This window comes from Komagataella phaffii, chromosome 3 (assembly GCF_000027005.1).
Source record: "Komagataella phaffii GS115 chromosome 3, complete sequence".
NCBI lineage: Eukaryota > Fungi > Ascomycota > Pichiomycetes > Pichiales > Pichiaceae > Komagataella > Komagataella phaffii.
The window spans coordinates 1,468,589-1,490,583 of NC_012965.1; the positions used below are offsets into that span (position 1 = coordinate 1,468,589).

The window sequence follows — 21,995 nt, forward strand, 5'->3', positions numbered from 1 at the left end:
ACGCGCTTCTATGGGGACTGGATACATAATATGCATTGGTATAATCTTCTTTTGGTCAATATTTAAAACTATGATAGGGAAATATCTTTGAGGGATTCTGTTTTATCAGTGGCCTTTACTTCCGTAGAAGGCTCCTTTTCTGCGGGCGCTCTTTCTACCGGAGTAACTGTTTCTGTACTGGAGACTTGACTGCTTGAAGATTCTGGTTCAACTTCCGGTTCAGGTTCTGGCTCCGGTGCAGTTGTGGTAAGCGATGGCTCTTGTATTTCCTCTGTGGCTGTCGCAGTTATTGGCTGGGCTGATTCAACACCTGTGGACTTAGGCTTGGTCTCTGTACTATCAGCATTCAGCTCAGTCTCCGTTTTATCTTCAGATTGCACTTTTGCTCCCGCGTCTGCTTTTTCGACTACTTGAGATGGAACCTCTACAATAGATTCGATGGACTCCATTGCAGGAGACCTTAGACTTTCCTTCTTCTGCTGTTCGTGCTTAGCTTTTCTATCCTTGGACATTGCTCTGTAAACAAGCACTCGTAAATACTCCACAGTGCGGCCCTTCTCGTAGAACATCAATGATTCATCGATCTCATCGATCAAAAATTTTCCCTCTTCCAGGTCCTCAACAACAGCTAGCAAAAACTCTGTCCATGACTGGGCAATTACATATTTGGTGTCAAAATCTCTTCCGAACAATATGATCTGCCCCCATTTTCCAGTTGGGCCTGGGGCCAAATCAACGGCAATGTTGTTACCTGCATAGTCCTTGGCAACTGGGATCCAGTGATCGTGCGAATACACCGGTTGTACTGAACCGGCCGGAATACTGCTTTGTCTGTTGACGAACCCTTTATCCTTCAACGTGTCTACTTTCTTTGCGACATTTCTCCATATAGTCGATTCCTCGTTAACGCGGTCCAGCGAAAGAAGCGTAAGACCAAAGATCAACCCGACACGCTTGGCATGAGACAATTGACCGTCATGAATTTGGTAACTTTCTCTGACATCCAGAGGCAAATTCACGTCCAGATCGTGCTCAAACTGGTTCAAGTCGCTGCTTGTTGCGCCTCCATCCAGGTTTTCACCAAGTTCAGGATACTCCCTCTCCAACCAATTGTCAAGCCTTTCCCAGATCTCGGCCACCGATGGCAGAGGCGGCTGTCCTTCGACATAGTCCTGCAACCGGATGTTACTGTTGGTGACCTGGCTCCTCAGCCCTGGGCGGTACGCAATGGAAGAACGCTGTGAATCAACTAGTGAGGTGCTACTATTGTTAACACTGGCTCTCAAGCTGGTGGTGGACTTGTTGTGTTCTGTGTGTCTACTGGAATACTCCGCATAGTGATCGTTTGTAGTGAGTGAATATAAAACGCTTTTAAATGACTCTTGCACGTTGTCTAAGAACCCCATTTTATGTTGATACTTTTGGGGTTTTGTTTGGGCTGGAGATTAATTCGGGGACTGTGGGAATGAGAGGCCTAGATCGTGAGCGAAAGATCGTCAGAATATACTAACTCTAAAAGGTTGTCGCGACGAACTGCACGGTGAGCTATCTCAGCTACTGGGTACTCTGGGAACCTTCCAAGTGCTCTTTGTATTGGTTCTCAATTGCCCTTCCCTAACATGGACTATGTACCTCCGGATAACTTACCAGAATCCAACCTGTTAACTGCCATGATTGCAGGTTCTGTGGCTGCCTGTGCCCAAACTGCTATAACTTATCCCTTTGAGTTTGTCAAAACAGGCTCTCAATTGCATGTTGGAACGTTTGCGTCCAGAATGAAACACCCGTCTTCATACTTCAAAGGTTGTAAAGCTTTGATGATAGGAAATACTCTGAAGGCCAGCAGCAGGTTTTTCATTTTCAACTCAGCTTCAAAGTTCATGGCTAACGAGAACGGAAAAACAACAGCACCAAGAGTTGTAGTTGCAGGGCTAATGACAGGAGCCATAGAAACGCTATGGGTCATCCCGTTTGAGAATATCAAAACTACCATCATTCAGAATACGCTAGAGTTGGAAAAGGGTAAACCAGTTTCAAAGGAACCCACAAGAATTGTGAATAGCGTCAAAAGCGAAACAAAGGTTGTAAGAACCACCAAGTCTCCCACAGCAACCCAGCAGTCCTTTTTGAAAACGCCAAGTACTACTTTTACTCTTGCGATCAAAGAAATATATAGTACCAACGGCATAAGGGGGTTTTTGCAAGGCTCTGGTTTGACTGTTTTTAGGCAGATGGCCAACTCAATGGTCTGGTTTTCTTCCTACAATTTCATTAAACAGGGAATCTCCCCCAACTCAACTGATATCTCGGATGTAACTATGCTGGGAATTGGTATGTTATCCTCGATGTCTGTAGTTGCCATCACACAGCCCATTGATGTGGTGAAAACAAGAATGCAATCCAAAGACGCAAAGCAAGTGTATAGAGACTGGATGACCTGCGTAGTCAGAACCAGCTTCAACGAGGGAATTTCCAAGTTCTGGGCTGGTTGGTTGCCAAGACTGATCAAAGTCAGCAGCAGTGGTAATATCACTCTAGTGACGTATCAATTAATGGAGTACTTGCTGAACAACTCTATGAACGAACAGATTTTTACATAACATACAAACACATAATGATTCTAATACAGATTTTCAGCATTAATGACATTACATCCAGATTCTCCTTCTTTCCTAGGACGCAATGTTCCGATTGGATATACTTTCTCACCAGCAGCCTTCAAGTTGGCCACAGTCTTCTCCACTTGATCAGCCCTGACAATGGCGATCATACCAATACCCATGTTCAAAGTCTTCAAAATATCAGGAACTGGGATACCTCCAGTGCGGCCAAACCATTTGAAAATTTCAGGAACCTCCCACTTGGTAATATCCAACTCAGCTTGAAGGTGGTCTGGAAGAGCTCTAGGGATGTTCTCAATAACACCTCCTCCAGTAATGTTGGCCAAACCCAGGATGAGTTTCTGTTTAATGCTTGGTAACAGCTGCTTAACGTATATTCTAGTTGGAACTAACAGCTCTTCTCCAATGGTTTTCGAAGGATTCCATGGGGCTTTATCGGTGTACTTGAATCCTGTTTTTTCCAAGATTTTTCTAACCAGAGAGAATCCATTTGAATGGACACCATCCGAGCCTAATCCCAAAACGACGTCTCCTTCAGCCATCTGCTCCTCGTTTGGAAGCATTTGATCTTTCAAAACGGCTCCTACAGCAGTTCCATTGGTATCGTAGTGACCAGGATCGTACATTCCAGGCATTTCAGACGTTTCACCTCCCACCAACGCACAACCAGCCTGTATACAACCCTTAGCAACACCCTCCACAAACTGGGCAGCGATTTGAATATCCAGTTTACCAGTAGCAAAATAGTCCAAGAACATCAATGGCTCCGCACCCTGGACCACCAAGTCGTTGACGTTCATGGCTACCAAATCAATTCCAACAGTGTTATGGATGTCCATAATCTGGGCAATTCTGAGCTTGGTTCCGACACCGTCAGTGGCAGCGACCAGTAACATGTCGTTGACATCAGTGTAGCCGGCCTTCGCAAGGTCAAAGAGACCTCCGAAACCACCAATCTCGGAGTCGGCTCCAGTTCTAGCTGTCGATTTTACCAGTTTCTTGATGTTCTTGACAAGAGCATTTCCGTTGTCAACTGAAACACCAGAGTCAGCATATGTGAGAGAGATTTTTTGTTTACCAGCATCTCTGAATGCACGATGGGCAATATCGGTTCTATTATACTTTCCCTGGAAGTGAACCTTAGAGGCACCAACGTAGGCTTGCTTTACCGCAGTTTCAAGAGTGTCTGCAATGGAAGTAGCAGCAATGACACGGCCTCCACTTGTAACTACTTCACCATCCTTGATAGAGGTACCAGCGTGGAAAATGAAGGTATCCTGAGGTAGTTCATCCACAGTGATAACATCTCCTTTGCGATAAGAGTTGGGATAACCTTCAGCGGACATAACAACAGTGGTAGAGAATTTTGGGGATATCTTGACATTTATAGAATCCAAACGGTGTTCGACAGTGGCTTGCATCAAATCGAACAAGTCAGTCTCCAACAATGGCAAAACTGTTTGAGTTTCAGGGTCTCCAAACCTGACATTGTATTCCAACACCTGTGGTTCTCCATTGGGAGCCACCATGATACCGACAAAGAGGCATCCAACCATGGGGAAACCGTCTTTCCTCATTCCATCAACGGTTGGTTTCAAGATTGTCTCTCTAATCTTGTTCAACAGGGCCGGTGTTCCAACAGGAGCTGGAGCATAAGCTCCCATGCCTCCTGTGTTGAGACCAGTGTCGCCGTTTCCGATTCTCTTGTGGTCTTGAGCTGGGGGAAGGTCAATAAATGAGTAGCCGTCTGAAATACAAAGAATAGACAACTCGTCACCATCCAAAAACTCTTCAATCACAACCTCATCACCAGCATCACCGAAATTTCTGTCAACCATAATCTCTTTGATGGCAGCGTAGGCCTCCTCCTTGTTGGTAGGAATTAACACACCTTTACCAGCCGCAATACCTGAGGCCTTGATAACCAAACGGTGGTCGTTTTCATCAATGTAACGCTTGGCATCGTCATAGTTGGTGAAGTTGGCAAACTTGGCAGTGGGGATTCCATGTTTAGTCATGAAATCTTTGCTGAAGGTTTTGGAGCCCTCCATCAAAGCAGCTTTTTCACTTGGACCAAACACTGGAACACCGATCTTGGTGAACCAAGAGGCGATTCCATCTACCAGAGGCTGTTCTGGACCTGGCACCACAAGATCAACATTGTTCTCCTGAGCGAACTGGACTAGTTGTGGGAAATTCTCCTTGGAAGAGCCGATATTGACATTGGTAACTTTGTCAAGTTTATGGGTACCACCGTTTCCAGGAGCAACATAAACTTTGGCAACCTTGGGGGATTGAATGAGTTTCCAGACCAGAGCATTCTCTCTGCCTCCGTTACCAACAACCAGAATGGTAGACATTTTGCGTTTAAGATAGGATTTGGGTAGTTTAGGCGATGATTAATTGCAAAGGGTAAATTTTTTTTTTTTCATTTTTCCTTCTACGAATCTGGGGGAGAAGGTGGTGGGAGGATGCAGGTTGTAGAAGGGAACTCCTGGTTTCCTGGAAGGAAGGAGCGTAGCGCGGCGGGGTCAGACCGACTGACATGGCTGCAGCAGTGCGATGACGAAAAAAAAAAATCTGAATAAATGACACACCCAACGTCATCGTGAAAAGAAAAACAAATGTATTATGTAATCACTGAAACGTTTCTTCCAACGTCCGGTTAGACCCGAAAACTCGCAGATATCTGTAAACATCTCCAAACCTCCTCAAAATCCAGTTGCCGAAAAAAAAACATGTCATGCCATATCACGTGAGATGGCGAAGCCACTGAAAAGAATTATCCTGCTTAGGTAATGTCCCCCAGAATCTAGCAAAATTACTATTCCCCCATAGTCTAGCCAAGACACAAAGTTGCTTAGCTCTCAACACTTAAGCAACCACGTCCAGGACTCTACTCGTCACAAAGGCCAATAGAAAGCCTCTAGAAGTATCTCAACATCACCTTCAAGTCCGGCTCAAATAGGTCTTTTTAGTTTATTCAAAGTTTTTTTTCAAACCGTTTGAGATTTTCTCCTTCCAAGAACTCAATTCCACATTCAACTTCCCTTGGTCTGTGGCTTCAACTCGAGATTCACCAGATATATTAGGAGCAGATCCACTACAATGTCATTCAGCAGAGAGAACATGGTCGAAACAAATCTCCTTAATGGAACCAGCCAGGATCAGGATAATACGGAAACGTCAGCTGCTCTGTTGGAGCAGTTGGTCTATATTGATCATCTGAACATTCCCGACGTCGACCCGACAAATTTCGATGATCAACTGTCTGCTGAGCTAGCAGCTTTTGCCGACGACTCATTTATTTTCCCCGATGAAGAGAAGCCGAAGAATAACGGCAATGATGAGCCAAATGATCCTGCTACTGTTTCCACGATCGGCACTAACACTCCTTCACCGTTGAACTTTCAGCGACAAGACCGTGGCCATGGAAGACAAAAGTCTGGCACTGAATTATCAGGTCTTCCGAAGGCGGTCGTTCCTCCTGGTGCTATGTCCTCTCTGGTAGCAGCTGGTCTGAATCAATCCCAGATTGATACCTTGGCCACGTTGGTAGCGCAATACCAACATTTACCTCAACCACAGCAACAACGACAACAAGCAAACTACCTGCAATCAGTGAACCCAAATCTTAATGAAAGAACCATCTTGAGCCTAAACGACGTATTCAACTACAACTCTGGCTCGAGTAATCCTTCCAATAGAGATGCGACCAGCACTACGAGCCCCATTTCACCTTACGAGCAAATTCATGGGGTTCAGTCAAATGGTCAGCAGCGTCGTGGTAATCAGACGGAGTCGGTTTCATCTCTCAGTTTTAACAATTCTGCTAGTGTAGAACCATCTTCTGTCCAGCAGGGACTTCGAAAGTCATCCAATGCGTCGTCGGCACAGGTGCCAGAGCATAAATATATGGCAGATGACGATAAGAGAAGAAGGAACACTGCAGCCTCTGCCAGGTTCCGTATAAAAAAGAAGATGAAAGAGCAAGCTATGGAGCGCAATATAAAGGAGCTGACGGAGAATGCTGAAAAGTTGGAACTAAAAATCCAAAGGCTTGAAATGGAAAATAGATTATTACGCAACTTGGTTGTGGAAAAAGGTGCCCAGAGGGACTCTCAAGATTTGGAGAGACTTCGTCGTAAGGCACAGCTGAAAACTGATAACTCCGAGTCCGGGGCTTCGAATTTGGAACCAGTGTTGAAGCAGGAACCAATATGAGTCTTAAGGCGATGGGGTGAAATAGTCGTTCGTTTTTGTATACTACCCTTTGAAAGGGATTTATTGAATATTTAGTTTAAGTCTGATGATTAGATGCTCAGTTTGTGCTACTATGGATCCAGGACGAGGTAGTAAGGAATGCTAGAGACTTGCCGGTCTTAGGAAGCCCATCCATGGGAGGGAGCCGTCTACCACATATTATTTCTAGTGTCGTTCAGGATCCCGGAAGTGGAACCTCTCTGAAAGAAGCGAAAAAAAAACTAGAACTATTTCAACGCTCGTAAATTAGACAATCGCTTGGAAGAGATAATGCCCATCAGTTTATCATCCGTTGTTGGCTTTTGTAGGGTCCCCAATGGCGTCATTAAGGGTCTACCTCATGAGTCCCTCGTAGCATCGACCTGGCCCTCTCGGCCCAGATGTTCCTTGCAGTGTTCCGACATGCTTCAGGTTTTTTCGCGCGAGCTTGTTTACACATCTCCTAAACAAGACATATCAGACAGCATTCTCATTTGGTTCATAATATCCAACTCAAACCATTGTTTCACCTCCGTCTATCAATCCTGACCCTGAGTCTTCTGGTCACATGATTGCGTCAGTCAAGGATCTACCAGATATACCAGATGACTTACAAAGCATCAGCTCTCAGCTACCCTCCTTGCCCTCTACAGTGATATCAAACGTCTCTGGGACCAGCAACACATCACAGGAAAAAAGGGGAAGGAAGGCTGTGTACCCGCCTCTAAGTAGGACTCCCTCTCCCTTGAAGAGCGTCCAAAGCAGGGATTCGTCAATTTTTAGTGCAAGTTTAGGACCATCTCCTAGGAAGAAACTGGATGTGTACGTCAGACCTGATGATGTTAACCTTTCAGATAAATACCAGTTACCTGTTCCTTTGGAAATAAAGTTCCCGGACAAACTCAGCAAACAGAATCGAAAACGACAATCTGACACATTCATCTTAACGGGCGATGGGTATCAGGCTGTCGAATCTGTAAATCCTACTCCTGGTATTTCACGAGACTCATCTTTAGAGAGAAAACTTCCCAAATCACATTTGCTGTCGAAAGCTGACTGTTTGCATCCAGAGAAAGTAACTGCTGTTCGAGATCCGTCTCCATTGAGACACCAGACTAGGTTGGATAGTGGCCAGTCGGCGCATTCTAAAGCTTCCTCTCAAGGGAATAGCATGTCTGGTGAGCAACAATCTGCTAGGAAGACTCCCTCCCGTCGTGGTCATCAAAGTGAGCTTAGTCAGAGTGATAGAATTTCGTTGAGAAATAACATTTTTACCGATGACAACGACGAGAACTCACTCCAAATTGAAGCTACAAGAACACCTTCTGCTAGAAATATCGATGAATCTAGTCTGGCATCGATAACTTTTCATTCCGTTAACAATTCCATGGCTCACTCAAAGTCTCCTTCAAAATCAGATATTGAGTCCCGTCAATCATTGAGAGATGATATATTCCAGCAACCTAATATTCAGCATGAAGACCCCTCATGTATGGGCTCAACCAATATGGGGGAAGAAAATTATACTATAGAATCCGATCAGGCTGATAAGCAAGTAAACATTTTGATAGATCTTTCTGGAAAGGAAGACACTATCTCATTGGTTAGCAGTCCGTCACTTAACACTAATGGGTCGATTATCAGAAGAAGAATCGCAAATGGAAAGGTAGTGGATGTTGTTTTGGTTGATGATGAACCCAGCTCTCTTGCTAGAGCAGACTCAACCATCTCAGATCATGAATTAAATCGTATTTATTCATTGTATTATAATGGCGGTCGAAACTTTTCAAACAAACAACCCACTCTTAGAAGCGTGTCTAATGCCAGCGCCAGATCAGAATTAAGTTTTGTTCCTGGAGATGAAACCGAGATTTTACAGAAACGAACGGTAAGTGGACTAAATCGTGTCACATATAGCGATTTCGGCTCTGATACAGATTTATTGCATCAATCAGCAACTTACCACTGTTTGGATGATGATACGGATACATCCATAATAACAAATATAAACGAAACTGCCATTCCCAATAATGAAATGGAAGATGAAGATAAAGAAGTCAATTTCCTCGCAGACGATCTTAGTGCACTTGGAAGTGCTTTAAAAGACAACGACTACAAACCTCAGTTCAATTTGCCATACTTAGTTTTTCCTAAAGACAAAGTCAACTCTACAGTTTTGAAGACAACTAAGATTAGGACGCCTTATCAACCCCAATATCAGCCTCCTGTGGTCAGGCAAGATGAAAACTTTAGCTTTGAGGCTGCAAACACAAATTTTCACACTTGGAAACGTCAAGAGAAATGATAAATTAATGCTTCAATTATTTTCAACTAGTATGCATGCTACTCAACCTAAAAATTACTGATATGTGTTTCCAACGGAGACTGTGTGCCGTCGTAAGAACCTTCACTGATTGTAGTTAAAGGAGAATCTGGATGATTCTTAAACCCAAGAAAGGGTGGCATTTCATTAAATGTGATTGGAGTTATCAGTTCTCCGTTTGTGTTTTTGAATGAATCGTCCGACTCTCTAGAAGATGACGATGAATCGGAGCCAAGGCCATGAATTGTTTGCAAAGTTGGAACTTGATGATGGAAAAGGGTCACAGTTTTATTGTTCTGTTCAAATCGATTAGACCTGGGTTTTACGGACCCCAGAATGGGGACTCCGTTTCTCTTATTTGGTTTATTGATCATTGATTTGAATCTCCGGAAACCTTCACATTCTTTTATATCATACTCACTTGGGGTCTGTACTCCTTGAAATGATCTGCTTCTTCGACACTCTGAGACATTGATATCCTCCGGAATCCTATTAACTTCATCCAAATACAAATCTTCTGAAGTTGGTACCCTTAGCTGACCGGATAGAAGTGTACTTTCGGATTTATCATCATCTGGGAACCACGAATATCGACTAGTAAAACTAGTGTCTTCTGTAGTAGCAAGCTGATGATACTTGATACTTTTACCGGGGTACAAGAACGTGTTGGGCTTGATGGTAACTGGTGGTGCTTTGGCCTTCTCTTGAGTCAATTTCTCCTCCTCTTTATTCTCTGCTTTTGCTAATAACGATAAGATGTTATTTGTTGGCTGTGTATCCGATGGAGATGGTGATGGAGATTGAGATGATGGTTGTGTGTTGAGTCGTTCTTGCGATTGCTTAGCTTCAGCATTCTGCAAAAAATCAAAAAGTCCTTTGGGAGGTTCACTGGTAGGGACTTTGAGGTTTTCCTTGGGGCGACCTAGTTCATTAAACAGATCATGCTCCTTCGTGTCTTTATTGGCAGTTTCTTGATCTTTCTTCGGAGGTGGCTGGACACCTGCTTGAGCTTCAGCTTTATCCAGATACCCAAACAAGTCCATGCTAGGTTTCTCAGGTGTCAGTGAGTCCCTTTCCAAACTAGTAGATAAAGGGGGTTCAATCTTGGATTGGCTAATATTGACCGCTTCCCACTTCTCCTTGCAATCGTCCTGGCACACAGGTTCATTCTCCTCTTCGTCCTCATCTTCAAATAGATTTCTATTGAACAATTCTTCAGTATCATCCCCTAAATCATCATCATCATAATTAAAGTCTTCTTGAAAGTCTTCCATATTGAAGTCAGATCCCAGGAAATTCTTTTGTAACTGAGCCTCATGTTTAGACTTTATTTTATCTTCCTCTACTTGTAGCTGTGCTTGGCTCTTGTAATACCGAATGGAGGTGTTTCTACAGCTTTTCCAGTTCTCCTCGAAAGAAAAGTCAGAAACGGACGATAAATCACTTGGGGGATCTTCGTCATGCTGGGGTGGTTGATCGTAGAACTCTGAAGAAATCTGCTGATCTATGGGAGTGACAGGCACAATGTTCTCATCCGCTTCATCCTTGAATATGTCAACTTTCAGGTTTAATGCAGGCACTGACTGCTTCGTGGGCTCTTTTCGGGATGAATAAATTGAAGATGAACTCTTGTCGAAGGAGAACTGTGAATCATTTGAATTGGGATCTTCCTTCGATCTCGCAGGCTTTGAAGCACCCGGGTCTAGAGCAACCGTCCCCACGCTCTTGTAGCGTGGCCAAAAGGGGTTCTCGATCAAATCGTTACTCGACCTTGAAAAATCATTATTGATTCTATCAACTATTTCAGGTTTAATTTCATTCTTTTTGGAAGTGCCTGGTTTGCTTCCCCAGTCATACGTTCGGGTACCGACGATGGTCGGCCTTATATTATCGGAACTCATGGATGCTTTCAGTCTTGGAATGCTCTCGGGCGAACTATTTTGTTTGTTCAATTTGCCCAGCTTGGTGCCCAACAACGGCAGGCCGTGTGGGCTTTCATGGGTGGAAATCTTTACCGTTGGTGAAACTGGAGACAGATTGGAGGAAGATCTCTTGTGTTTCATGAACACCTTGATGGGGTTTTTGCTCTTCCTCTCTGTAGTGATAGATGACGGAGAAGACGGGGCAGTGACAGATGGTTTTGGCACAAATTCTCCATGAAGTTCGGCATATCTGCTCGGTATCTGAGGGGGAGCCAGCCCGGATTCACTTCCGAGAGAAGACTCTCTCTTGTGTGATCTCATAAATGACCTCATACTGGAGTTTTATAGTTAGAAACTTCTAACTGGAGGTGAGATGGCGCTGTAACGTAAGAGGGATGACGCCGTACTCAGATTTAGACACAGGGCAGGGCTGAAGAAGAATAAAGATTTCAAAGGTAGGGTCGCTAAAAGGGTACTTAATGCATGTCAAGCACAATTTCCCGTTTGGGAATGATTATGCAAGGTTGCCTCTTTCGGAACTGAAAAGCGTTCGATAAAACTCGGGTTTCTACTTATTTACTATAGATCTTCTTTTGGTCTTTGACATTGGAAGACTGGCTTTGATGTCCACCAGATGCAAGTCTTTCGTTTCGCTCAGCCAGCTGTTGGCATCTGTCGGCTAAGGAAAGGGCAAGTTCGTGGAGCTTGGAAAACTCGTAATCCTTGGAAAGATCAATCGACTGGTTGAACTGGTCTAAAGATGCACTGATCTCGTCGTTGTAGATCATCTTGGATACAACAGCAAGAACTTTGGCTTCGGGGAGTTTGAACAAACTTGCAAGTTGCTTGACAGACAACTTCTCATAGAAGAATATGTTGGCAAAGATGTAGCTTCTCAGTCCCTCAGTCTGAAACTTCTCATACAACATCTCCTTGATGCCAGTAGCATTGTTGAACAGACTCCAGATGTTAATAGATGAAATGAAGTTGATTGCCTGTTCCCATTTTCCAGCCTGCAAGGAAGAGGCTGCCCTCATGATGTAATCCTTCGTCGACTCAGGAGGTCCAATGAAAACTTGTCTGTTGTAGTAATCTAGCGTACGTCTGAAAGATTTCGTAGCTTGTAGTTTGTTTGAAACTTTTCTGCCAGAACTCTGCTGGATAATTTGAGGAATCTCCAACAAAAGAGACGCTGTAAGGTACACACAATCTAAAAGCTCCAAATTAATGTGCATGTGGAAAGGAACCAATCTCTGTTTGTCAATTTGAGAGGCAGGCTGTTGTCTTTGGTTGGATCCCTGACCAAGTAGCTCCTTCTGTTTTTGAGAAGTGCAAATCTCTTGCAAAATCTGCTGACTTTCAGTTAGCAAGCCTGCTCTGAAAGCACACAATCCCAATTGAACTAAAGCTCTATTGAAAAGTACTTGCAATGGAATATCAGAAGTGTGAATGGTAGATTGTAAATGGGACATTAAGAACATGTCTCGTGCCTTGTAATACTGGTCATTGAACGAATAGTAGTAGATTTGACATAACATGGCTTTTTTCCTGAAAATGGAGTTTGTTTGTTTGTATAGCAAAGATGAAAGATGGTTTATAAGTCCATTGCAGTACTCCAGCTCATCGTCTGACTCTTCGAACTTAGGGTAGATCAACGATTGCTTGTTCGTCAGCTTAGACCATCCGACCTTCTCACTGATGATAATCAGCTTGGTAGGCTTGTAATAAAGATTCTCTAATCTCTTTAACACGACCCTAGCTAGCTGTTCACCCTCCTTCTGTGAGTAGGCAGCAGGCTCGATTATGGATTCCAAGTACAATTGGTTGGCTAGGAGTAGTTGATAAACAGTTGACTGGTCCTTTAATCTGTCAACATATTCGGTAGCATGAGGATCTGTCGATTGCAAAGACTTGGTCAGCTCATCATCCAATCTCTCAACCAAAGCTGTCACAGATCCCAAAATGTGTTTGACACCATTCTTATCAGCTTCTGGCTCTTGACCCAATTCGTCTGTTGCGGTAGCCAGCTCTGTGACAACGTACTCATTACGGACCTTCTCCAAAATTTTCAGAAGGGCGATAATTTCATTCTTGGCCTTTGTCCATTGGTCGATTGGCATAGATTGGACAAGAGAGGAACTTTCAAATCTCAGTGGAATTAACATCAAATACACCAAAATGGAATGGAAATCGTTTCCCTTTGCATCTTGAACTAACTCTTCCAAAGTGGCTATTTGCTCGTCTCTATCTACGTTCTTCTTACCACGAGTTTCTTGAATGGTTCTCAGGGAAGTGATAAGCTCGTCGATAAGAGCCTTGGAAGGCTTGGGAGTATTCTCTTCTGATTGCTCGTCCAACTCTTTCTCAAATGTCTCGGGGTTGGCTCTGTACTGCTCGATTGCAGCGGCGTGTTCTTTAACAAACCTTCTCGTTCTTTGCTTAGTTGTGTTGAAAGCTCTGGAACTATCAGCCTTCAAGGCTTTGATCTCCTCATTACCAATTTCAGAAATAGTGCTGTCCAACTCTGCGATCATGCTGATATACAGTCTTGGGATACCTAAGTTCTGTTGACGAGCCTTGGTTAAAAGCTTATTCAACTTGTCAAACTCAGCTAACAACCCGATCCATTCCTTGACATCTCTTCTGATTTCGATCTTGTCTACGAGACTTCTCATTTCATCTAAAAGTTTATCCTTTGAACTTTTCACCACTTTCTTACCCTCTCCTTCGCTTTCACTGTCCTCATCGCTGTAATTGTTCTTAGCAAAAGAGCTCTTCAAGAAGTAGGAGGGCCCGCGAGCTCTAGCTCCATAATCGTCGTCACTGGAGTCGTCAGACTCTTCTTCAGTGGCGAACACTGAATCACTACTTTCGTCATTGTCTTGCTCTGCCTCTTGCTCATCAGCACTGGAATTGATGAGCTCCTCTTCGGAAGTTGACAAGAGCTCTTCGTCCGATGACGATAGATCCGAGTCTGAATAACCTGACGCAAAGAAACGGGACATCTCTGTTTAATGTTTGGCTGGTGGAAAAGAAAAAAAAATTTGCTTACCTCGAGTGAGATCAAATGCTGCGTAAACTTTAGTCTGATTATGTAAGCTGCTAGAATATGAAGTGAAGTGAAAAATTGAGTTGAAACGGCTGTTTAGCGTTTCAAAAGCTTAGATTATGGAATAAATGGTTCCCCTAACATGCGTGTCATTGTAAAAAGCATACTTTAGCACGTAAAGGTCAGCAAAACGGGAGTTAATCAACTCATCATTTTCCCCACCAACCTCTCTCTATCTAGCGAACGTTCTGAAATTATTTTTTTTTATCTCTTTGAATACTATCCTGGCTGGAATCATCAAACTGCTCTTGCAATGGCTTTCAACCCAAAGACTGCCTGTCATTTATGTCATAGCCGTAAGGCTGTTATGAAAAGACCAAAAACGCTTCAGAAACTATGCAAGGAATGCTTTTACAATGTCTTTGAGACCGAAATTCATAATACTATCATCAGCGCAAATCTCTTTCACAAGGGGGAAAGAGTTGCCATAGGTGCATCCGGTGGTAAAGACAGCACTGTGCTTGCCCACATTTTAAAAACGTTGAATGAAAGGTATGACTATGGCTTGGAACTGGTTCTCTTGTCTATCGATGAAGGAATCGTTGGCTATCGAGATGACAGTCTTGCCACTGTTAAAAGAAACAAAGAACAATACCAGATGCCGCTAGAGATCGTATCATATAAAGAACTCTATTCTTGGTCTATGGACGAAATTGTGGCCTGTGCTGGGATACGGAGTAGTTGTACCTATTGTGGGGTTTTAAGAAGGCAAGCGCTAGATAGGGGTGCTGCTAGGTTAGGTATAGCACATGTGGTCACTGGTCACAACGCGGACGATATGGCAGAGACAGTACTTATGAATCTTCTCAGAGGAGATGTGAACAGATTAGAGTCCAGCACCAACATTATTACACAGTCTTCGGGATCTCCTATCAAGAGATCGAAACCATTCAAGTACACATACGAAAAGGAAATTGTGCTTTATGCACACTACAAAAAACTGGATTATTTCTCTACAGAATGCACATACGCTCCAGAAGCATTTAGAGGAACGGCTAGAACTCTTTTGAAATCGTTAGAAGCCATTAAACCGTCCTGTATAATAGACATCATTCAAAGTGGAGAAAATTTCAAACTTAAGCCCAAGAAACAGCGTAAGAACGTTGTCAAGAGAAACACTGCCCAAGAGATTGAAGTGCGAGGAGATGGCTCCGTTTCACTGAACAAAGATGGCAATAAGTGTGAAAGCTGTGGTTATCTATCTACAAACAAAATTTGTAAAGCCTGCATTTTACTAAAGGGCTTGGAGTCATCCAGGGCTAAGGTACCTATCGAAGGTGGTAATATAGCTATCGATGGGGCTGCCCAGGTGACGAAGAAGCTGGAAACTTTAAGCTTTTAAATTGCAATTAGAAAGTGCAGTCTAAAGCACATGTATCATAATACGCATTATATTTATTGTATTTATTTTTCATCTTTTCATATGAAATAGCTTTTCCAAAGAACACCTTCCAAGTCTTCTAGTTGATCTTGGCCAAAGAACTTACTGTCTATATGCCATGTATCTTGTCTAGTCTTCTTAAATGTGCTCAAAAGATCTTTGGCAGTTTTCCCAACGATACCTTCGACACTCACTGAATTGTTAGCAAGAATCGATAAACTTTGAGGAATCCATGGAGGAATTGGCGAGATATAAGGAAAAGCTTGCAAATAACTTCCGATTCCAAGGGTGTAGCCGTGCAACTCGTTTAATAGTAATGGTAGATCCTTCTTCGGATCTTCAGACTTCGAGCTTTTGGGCTTTGTTTTTAGTTTCAAATACTTTTTCTTGTCAGCAGTAAGCCCCTTCAGATAATCGGCTAAATTATTGGAAATGAGATACTCTACCTCGCTATCACTCAACGTTTGAATCATACCTGATAGAACTTTTGCAGCAGATGTTCGGACTTCAGAATTCCCATGGAATAGAAACTTTGCAACAAAATTGACCAGCTCCATGTGCTGTTCAGTATTCAATATTAGGTATTTCAAATAGAAAATAGATTTGGTAAAGTCCAAAATTGACAGAATCTGATGCCACAGAGGATCTTGGGAAATATCATGTAGGTTCAATAAACTTTGAAGGACAAGTTGCAGTGGTTTGCCGTTGCTCAACGAGAATGGTAACAATAGGTATGACTGCATTGGTGAAATCTGTGAGAGATAACAAACATCCTTTCTTTCATCTAGCTTGAATAGAAACTGGATATATGGCACAATAGACTTGGCTTGAATGGCAGCTGATTCTTGGGTGAAAAATAAAGAATCCATATACTTAATGAACGTCTTGGAAACGTAGATATAATCATTTCTTGCAACGTCTTGAGAATTCATATCAATTGTTGCTTTCCTCAATGATTCTATCCTCTCAAAACATGAAGAGAGTGCTGACTTATAAGGTTCCACAATCCCCAAATGAGTTTCAACATTTTCCTCATCATTCTTAACGTTCACTAAAAACTCCTGAAAAGTTGAGCTTGGATTCCTTGCTATTCCAATAAATGTGAGCATCGACAAAATCAACGAGACTTGAATTCTAACTTTGGAAAAGGAACTGTTCATATTACCAATCAAATTGTCGAACGTAGTTTCGTTTAAGGGATATCTTTTTCCCAAACTGCTAATAAAATACTTGAGCAGCCCTAAACGGGAATGTGTCCCAAAGCTGCTTCGTTCATCGGTATTCTCAAATTTAAAATCCGTAAAGAACTTAAATATCTTGGGATACCGCCTGACATCCAAATGTTGCGGTAGCCACCAGGATAAAATACTCCATACCGGATACGTGTCGGGAGACAAATCATTGCAAATGATCTTTTCAAAGCGTCCAAGAACTTGCTCACACACAATGTCTTTATACTTCTGATCAGCGATCTTGTACCCTAATATCAGTCCGATAATGAGCTCCATTGTCAAAACATGTGTGGCTTTCTCATCCTTAACATATATCAGGTCAATGAGATCGATGATGTCCTGAACACATAACTTAGATGCGGGGACATAGTTGTTCACAATCATCTGAATGACGTTAACTGTGAAATAGACATGCGACGATCGAAAGTTGGGATTCTGTTCCAATCCCTGGACCATAGTTTTGAAAATATTGTAGAACCATTCTTTGCTCATCACATTCTGTCCTAAACGTCTGAAGAGTTCTTGTTCTTTTGGAGTTAGATCTAGCTCATTTGATGAAAGATTGTCGCCTTTTATAGCAATCAAGTCTCGACTCCAAAATAAGGAATTAGTGCCTATTTTGTTGTCAAAAAAGTATTTTGGACTTTCAAGATTGTGGACTTCAGCTAAATATTCATTAATATAATTATTCCCGTTTTCTTTCTTGGGGGTAGTATCAATACGAGTGAATTCTTTAACCAAGTAATCAACATCATGCATATTCGATAAGTTGTGCTCATATAATGAAAGATTGACAAATTTGTTCACAATGCTTACTGAAGAACAAAGACACAAATCACTCAGTAGAGGATGCTCATTGCTACAGTTGTTGATGATCAACTCTATAACATCAGAACTGAAATCTTTGTGTTCATATTCGTTTTCGATCTGAATAAGCAGTTTCAAAATTAGGTACTGTATCTGCCATGATTTATCATTCTCCCAATATGAGTTATAAAGCTCTGTTTCAAGTTTGTGGATGTGGAATGCATTAATCTTGCGCTTACTCTCCTTAGCAATTCTGAGTATATTGATTTGGCTTTCAACAAAAAGATCCGACGGGGGCTTAATGCTGTTGATCAACTCAAAGTCTAAATTGCATACGGATGAAGGTAAACTCCAGGCTGACACAACTGCCTTGAAAAGGTGTGTCGCTTTGTCATATATAATAGAGTTGCTTCGCTTCAAACATAATAACAATAACTTGATATATCGTGTCAGCTCAACGTAGTTAGATTGTATCTTGTTTCGGACTCCTTTGAGGTAGAAAAAAGAAAGAGACCTTTCAATCTTCAGGTCATCGTTATCATCAATTGCCTTGCTCACAATGTTTAACCCTGAAACAATAGTACCCAGAGTTCCTATCAACTTCTTATTGACCAACAGGAGACAATTCTGTGCCATAAGTCCAATATCAGAGTACACGCTCATGGAAAGGCGTACCAGATCATGAACCAACTGCTTTTCTATAGAATTGACTATTCTTGTACCACCAAATGTTGATAACCGTTGCTGATGGAACAATTCTATCCTTTCTCCGATTATCGGTCTTGAATACGGTTTTCTAAGTCTTGGTAGATTATATAACGAGGTCAAAAATCGATATGAATCCTTCGTTTTACCAGTTTGAATATAGGTGTCCACGCCTACATCACAAATATAGACAGCAAACAGGCTTGAAAGTGATTTGAAAGCGGCTACGTCAGCTTCATGATATTGGATCAAAAAGTTGCAAATGTCGTGAAGTGACTCACCAATTGACAGTCTTATTTGATGAATCTTATGATACAAAGGACTGCTTTCCTTAGTAAACTTGGAATCTCCAAAAAAGTAGTTGCATCTGTATAGCTTACTATCCCTTGATGTCAATGACGGGCAAATACCCGAAGGCGAATCTTCTAAAGATGTTTCGTTTTCAGGGGTGACAGAGTTTTCCTTAGAAAACACTTCATATTCTGAACCCTCTTCATCCTCGTCGGCCTCTTTGCTCCCCTCCTTGTACGAGCTAATGGGTACGTTCTCAAAACAGTCTAAGTTGGAATCTTCGTCCTTGGCATTTGAGCCAGTTGGTGAGCTTCCAACTGGCGTTTCATTTCTGCTAACTGTGATAGGTGTTTCTCTTCCTTTAAAATTTTCCAGCTTATCATCGGATTCATTGCTGAAAGCAGGGTCAAACAATTCTGCCACACCAAACAATGCCCAACCAATGTAGGAAACGTTTCGCCGAAATTCATTCTGGAAAACTGTTGACTGATGTGTTTCTTTTAAATTTTCAAGGTTCTTCAATGCCTTTTGCACGTGTATTTCCAATAATTTAACTGCAAATTCAACGGTTTCTTCTGTGGGCAGGAACCATTTGAAAGTCGTGAAATTTTTGTCCTCTAGGTACTTCATTTTGTAGTCAAATTGAAATGCACCCCAATACGATTCGTCAATTTTATCGAGCAAATAAGCTGGTATCAAAAGTTTTTCGGTCATAGACGATTTGGTTAACGTCGATAAGATCGAAGTTAACAAGTTGGGACCAAAAACAAGGGCAGCACTTCCAGTGCATTCGTCCATTATAAATTCAGTAATTTCCAGCACATCGTCAGCCAATTTTAATAGTTCTTCGTGAGCATTTTCCATCGTTGCTCCGAGCAAAGAAACATACCATGCAAGAGCACGATCTCGTGAAGAAATATCGTCTGAAGAGCCAATGATTTTACCAGCTCCATTTTCATTTATTTCTAGCTTGATTCTTGGAATCAAATTGTGATAGAACTTTGGTACCTGATACTCAGCATCTCGATTAATGATACAAGCAAGGATGTTCAAGTACACGTCAGTAATTTCATGATTGATGTTCTCCAAAATGTATTCAAGGAACTCTTTAGCAAAAATTCTAAAAAGGTCTATGGACAGGGAATTAAATATAATACCAATTGCAACTGGAATGAAGTTTACAATTTTCAGCTCAATATTGTCTGTGTTTGGATCAGGTTTGGGTAAGTTCTCCAGCAATTTCGTTAGCTGTGAAAAGAACTGTTTGATAAATAAGGTGAAGGAAGATGTTGCAGACTTCACTGCCAAGCTTTCTAACTCTTTGTCGATCGGAAACTCTTCATGGTCGCCTGGAGAAAAGAAACATGATTCTAAGTAGGAAACATGTTGCGATGTTAATTCCATTGCTAGCATACCTCCATCGGATGCTTCAGACTGCCCACTCAAGTCATGAAAAGGAACCGATAAAGATGTTGCCGCAAAAAACTGAAGTGCCAAGTAGGATTTACTCAAGTCGTTAGAATCAATTGCCTCCAAAAACAACGACATCAGTCTGATCAAATGTAAGCGATAAACCGGAGTGATTGCCATATATCTGGCCAGAACAGTGCACTGTTTGAGTGCCACAGCCAATCTGTGCGAGGAATTGACAGTATCAAAGGACGTGTAAATATCTGTGATGACGTTATCAAGTACAACATTAGGATTGATGAATCCCAACAACGAAAGACAAGCAGTATACGTTTTCACGACCTCGTTGTTCCGTGATTGGGTTCCAATCGTTATAACCTTCATGAGCTTCACGATTATCTTGTCAGTAATGACACCGTTGAGTTTGATGGACGAAGGAAGAGCTGTCAAAGATTTCATTTTATGAGGATATTTATTCGTTTCTTGAAGATGACGCCGATAAAGTTGTAAGCACAATGCATGGCACAATTTTGCAATTGAAGAAGACCAAACGCCAGGATTTGAAGGATGTGCATAATTAGCCATAACGGACAGTATTGTTGACAGTTTATCAAGAATGAATTCGTAATTATCCTTGGTAATTGAGTTGATGATTATTTGAGCGTATGCTTTGAATAGTGTGTTAGACTTGGAGCTCTTAGAATGCATTATACTAGTAGATTGGGGATAAATCTTGAGGCTAGGAACCAAGTGATACATGATAGTTTCAAACTGCTTCTGGGTAAACACACCATAGAGTCCCAAACTCTGCTTATCTTCTTGGGCAATAGCCACCAAAGCTTCTTCCGTAACTTTACCTAATATTGAAACAAGCTCGGTCGTCGACTTTGAAGGTGGGATTCTCTCCCAAATGAAAAACAATGTGGGGATATATTCTCTTTCTACTTTGATGGGCAACATGCTGTTTAAAACAACAAGAACCGTATGGTGAGTTTGACTGGTAAAGTTCGATAGGATTCGTTCTGTAATTTCAGGAATGTCTTTCTCATCAAAAAAGGGGTTAGCATAAGTGGCTAGTTTCAGTAGCTTATTGAACTGTTTGCGATCTCCTGAGTCATAGTTAAAATCGGCATGAGGGTAGTAATTCTCTAACTGTTTCATCAATTGCAACCAGGGCAAATGCAGATTTTTAAGCATCTTTTGATCCTTGCAAAGTACTTTGAATAAATGCAGATAAAGATTTAGTTGAAGATTTTGACCCTGAACCAAGTTTATTCCGTAAAACGTCCTGATGAGCTTGATTCTAAGGTCTAAGGGTATAATTCCTTTCATCTTGATGAATGACAGCAATTCTATAGTCCAATTCTTCAAGCTCACTATCGAAGCAGATTTTGGTTGAACTTGTGATGCAGGAGTAGAGGAACCTAGCAAATGTTCTTCAATGCATTCATCAATGTCACCGTTGTCGTCCTCAAAGTCATCTTCTTCGTTGTCCACGAAATTCTCTTCATCTCTGTACTCTAATTGACTTTCTTGGGCAATTGAAGAGGAATTGTGCAAATCTTTGGCTGTGAGAGGAATTGCATTCCGAAAATCTAAAGTATTGATGGCAATGAATAAATGCTTAACGATATGGCTCAGATACCGGGCTTGATCGTGGACTGATTCTATAGCATAAGGCAACTTCTTTGGTAGATACAAAGTGGGTGGTTTATCTAAAGCGAAATAGGGTGATCCTTTATCTGTGAAATCGACATTGTTAGGGTAGTCAAGGTGGTAGAATTCCAAATCTGATAGTATCTTCACAGAATCATCCTGGTCTTCTTCCGACGGCAAGTCAACAGACGAAAAGACGGTCTTCAATGGCGAGCCCACCGCAGGGTTATTGAAGCTCAGTGGTTTGGGGTGCTTCAACTTAGGCATTACCAAGATTTGGAGACGTTAGTAAGAAA

General features: G+C 42.0%; 9 protein-coding genes across 9 annotated transcripts; 4 read left to right on the forward strand and 5 right to left on the reverse strand.

Annotated features, from left to right (window-relative positions):
* Positions 1-68: 68 nt before the first annotated feature.
* Positions 69-1,406, reverse strand: PAS_chr3_0768 (Protein involved in the regulation of cell wall synthesis; the record flags this gene model as incomplete). The annotated part of the gene is made up of 1 exon (XM_002492954.1): positions 69-1,406. The coding sequence occupies one exon, from the start codon at positions 1,404-1,406 to the stop codon at positions 69-71; it is 1,338 nt and encodes a 445-aa protein (XP_002492999.1).
* Positions 1,407-1,619: 213 nt separating this feature from the next.
* PAS_chr3_0769 (Putative mitochondrial transport protein) lies at positions 1,620-2,600 on the forward strand (the record flags this gene model as incomplete). Its single annotated transcript, XM_002492955.1, has 1 exon — positions 1,620-2,600. The coding sequence occupies one exon, from the start codon at positions 1,620-1,622 to the stop codon at positions 2,598-2,600; it is 981 nt and encodes a 326-aa protein (XP_002493000.1).
* Positions 2,601-2,620: 20 nt separating this feature from the next.
* Positions 2,621-4,981, reverse strand: PAS_chr3_0770 (Bifunctional enzyme of the 'de novo' purine nucleotide biosynthetic pathway; the record flags this gene model as incomplete). The annotated part of the gene is made up of 1 exon (XM_002492956.1): positions 2,621-4,981. The coding sequence occupies one exon, from the start codon at positions 4,979-4,981 to the stop codon at positions 2,621-2,623; it is 2,361 nt and encodes a 786-aa protein (XP_002493001.1).
* A 748-nt stretch (positions 4,982-5,729) lies between these two features.
* Positions 5,730-6,845, forward strand: PAS_chr3_0771 (Hypothetical protein; the record flags this gene model as incomplete). The annotated part of the gene is made up of 1 exon (XM_002492957.1): positions 5,730-6,845. The coding sequence occupies one exon, from the start codon at positions 5,730-5,732 to the stop codon at positions 6,843-6,845; it is 1,116 nt and encodes a 371-aa protein (XP_002493002.1).
* A 586-nt stretch (positions 6,846-7,431) lies between these two features.
* On the forward strand, positions 7,432-9,168 carry PAS_chr3_0772 (Hypothetical protein; the record flags this gene model as incomplete). Its single annotated transcript, XM_002492958.1, has 1 exon — positions 7,432-9,168. The coding sequence occupies one exon, from the start codon at positions 7,432-7,434 to the stop codon at positions 9,166-9,168; it is 1,737 nt and encodes a 578-aa protein (XP_002493003.1).
* A 47-nt stretch (positions 9,169-9,215) lies between these two features.
* PAS_chr3_0773 (Hypothetical protein) lies at positions 9,216-11,441 on the reverse strand (the record flags this gene model as incomplete). The annotated part of the gene is made up of 1 exon (XM_002492959.1): positions 9,216-11,441. The coding sequence occupies one exon, from the start codon at positions 11,439-11,441 to the stop codon at positions 9,216-9,218; it is 2,226 nt and encodes a 741-aa protein (XP_002493004.1).
* Positions 11,442-11,680: 239 nt separating this feature from the next.
* On the reverse strand, positions 11,681-14,113 carry PAS_chr3_0774 (Subunit of the eukaryotic translation initiation factor 3 (eIF3); the record flags this gene model as incomplete). Its single annotated transcript, XM_002492960.1, has 1 exon — positions 11,681-14,113. One exon carries the CDS (start codon positions 14,111-14,113, stop codon positions 11,681-11,683), a length of 2,433 nt encoding a protein of 810 aa, XP_002493005.1.
* Positions 14,114-14,470: 357 nt separating this feature from the next.
* PAS_chr3_0775 (uncharacterized protein) lies at positions 14,471-15,559 on the forward strand (the record flags this gene model as incomplete). The annotated part of the gene is made up of 1 exon (XM_002492961.1): positions 14,471-15,559. The coding sequence occupies one exon, from the start codon at positions 14,471-14,473 to the stop codon at positions 15,557-15,559; it is 1,089 nt and encodes a 362-aa protein (XP_002493006.1).
* Positions 15,560-15,636: 77 nt separating this feature from the next.
* On the reverse strand, positions 15,637-21,966 carry PAS_chr3_0776 (Proteosome activator subunit; the record flags this gene model as incomplete). The annotated part of the gene is made up of 1 exon (XM_002492962.1): positions 15,637-21,966. One exon carries the CDS (start codon positions 21,964-21,966, stop codon positions 15,637-15,639), a length of 6,330 nt encoding a protein of 2,109 aa, XP_002493007.1.
* Between the last annotated feature and the right edge of the window lie 29 nt (positions 21,967-21,995).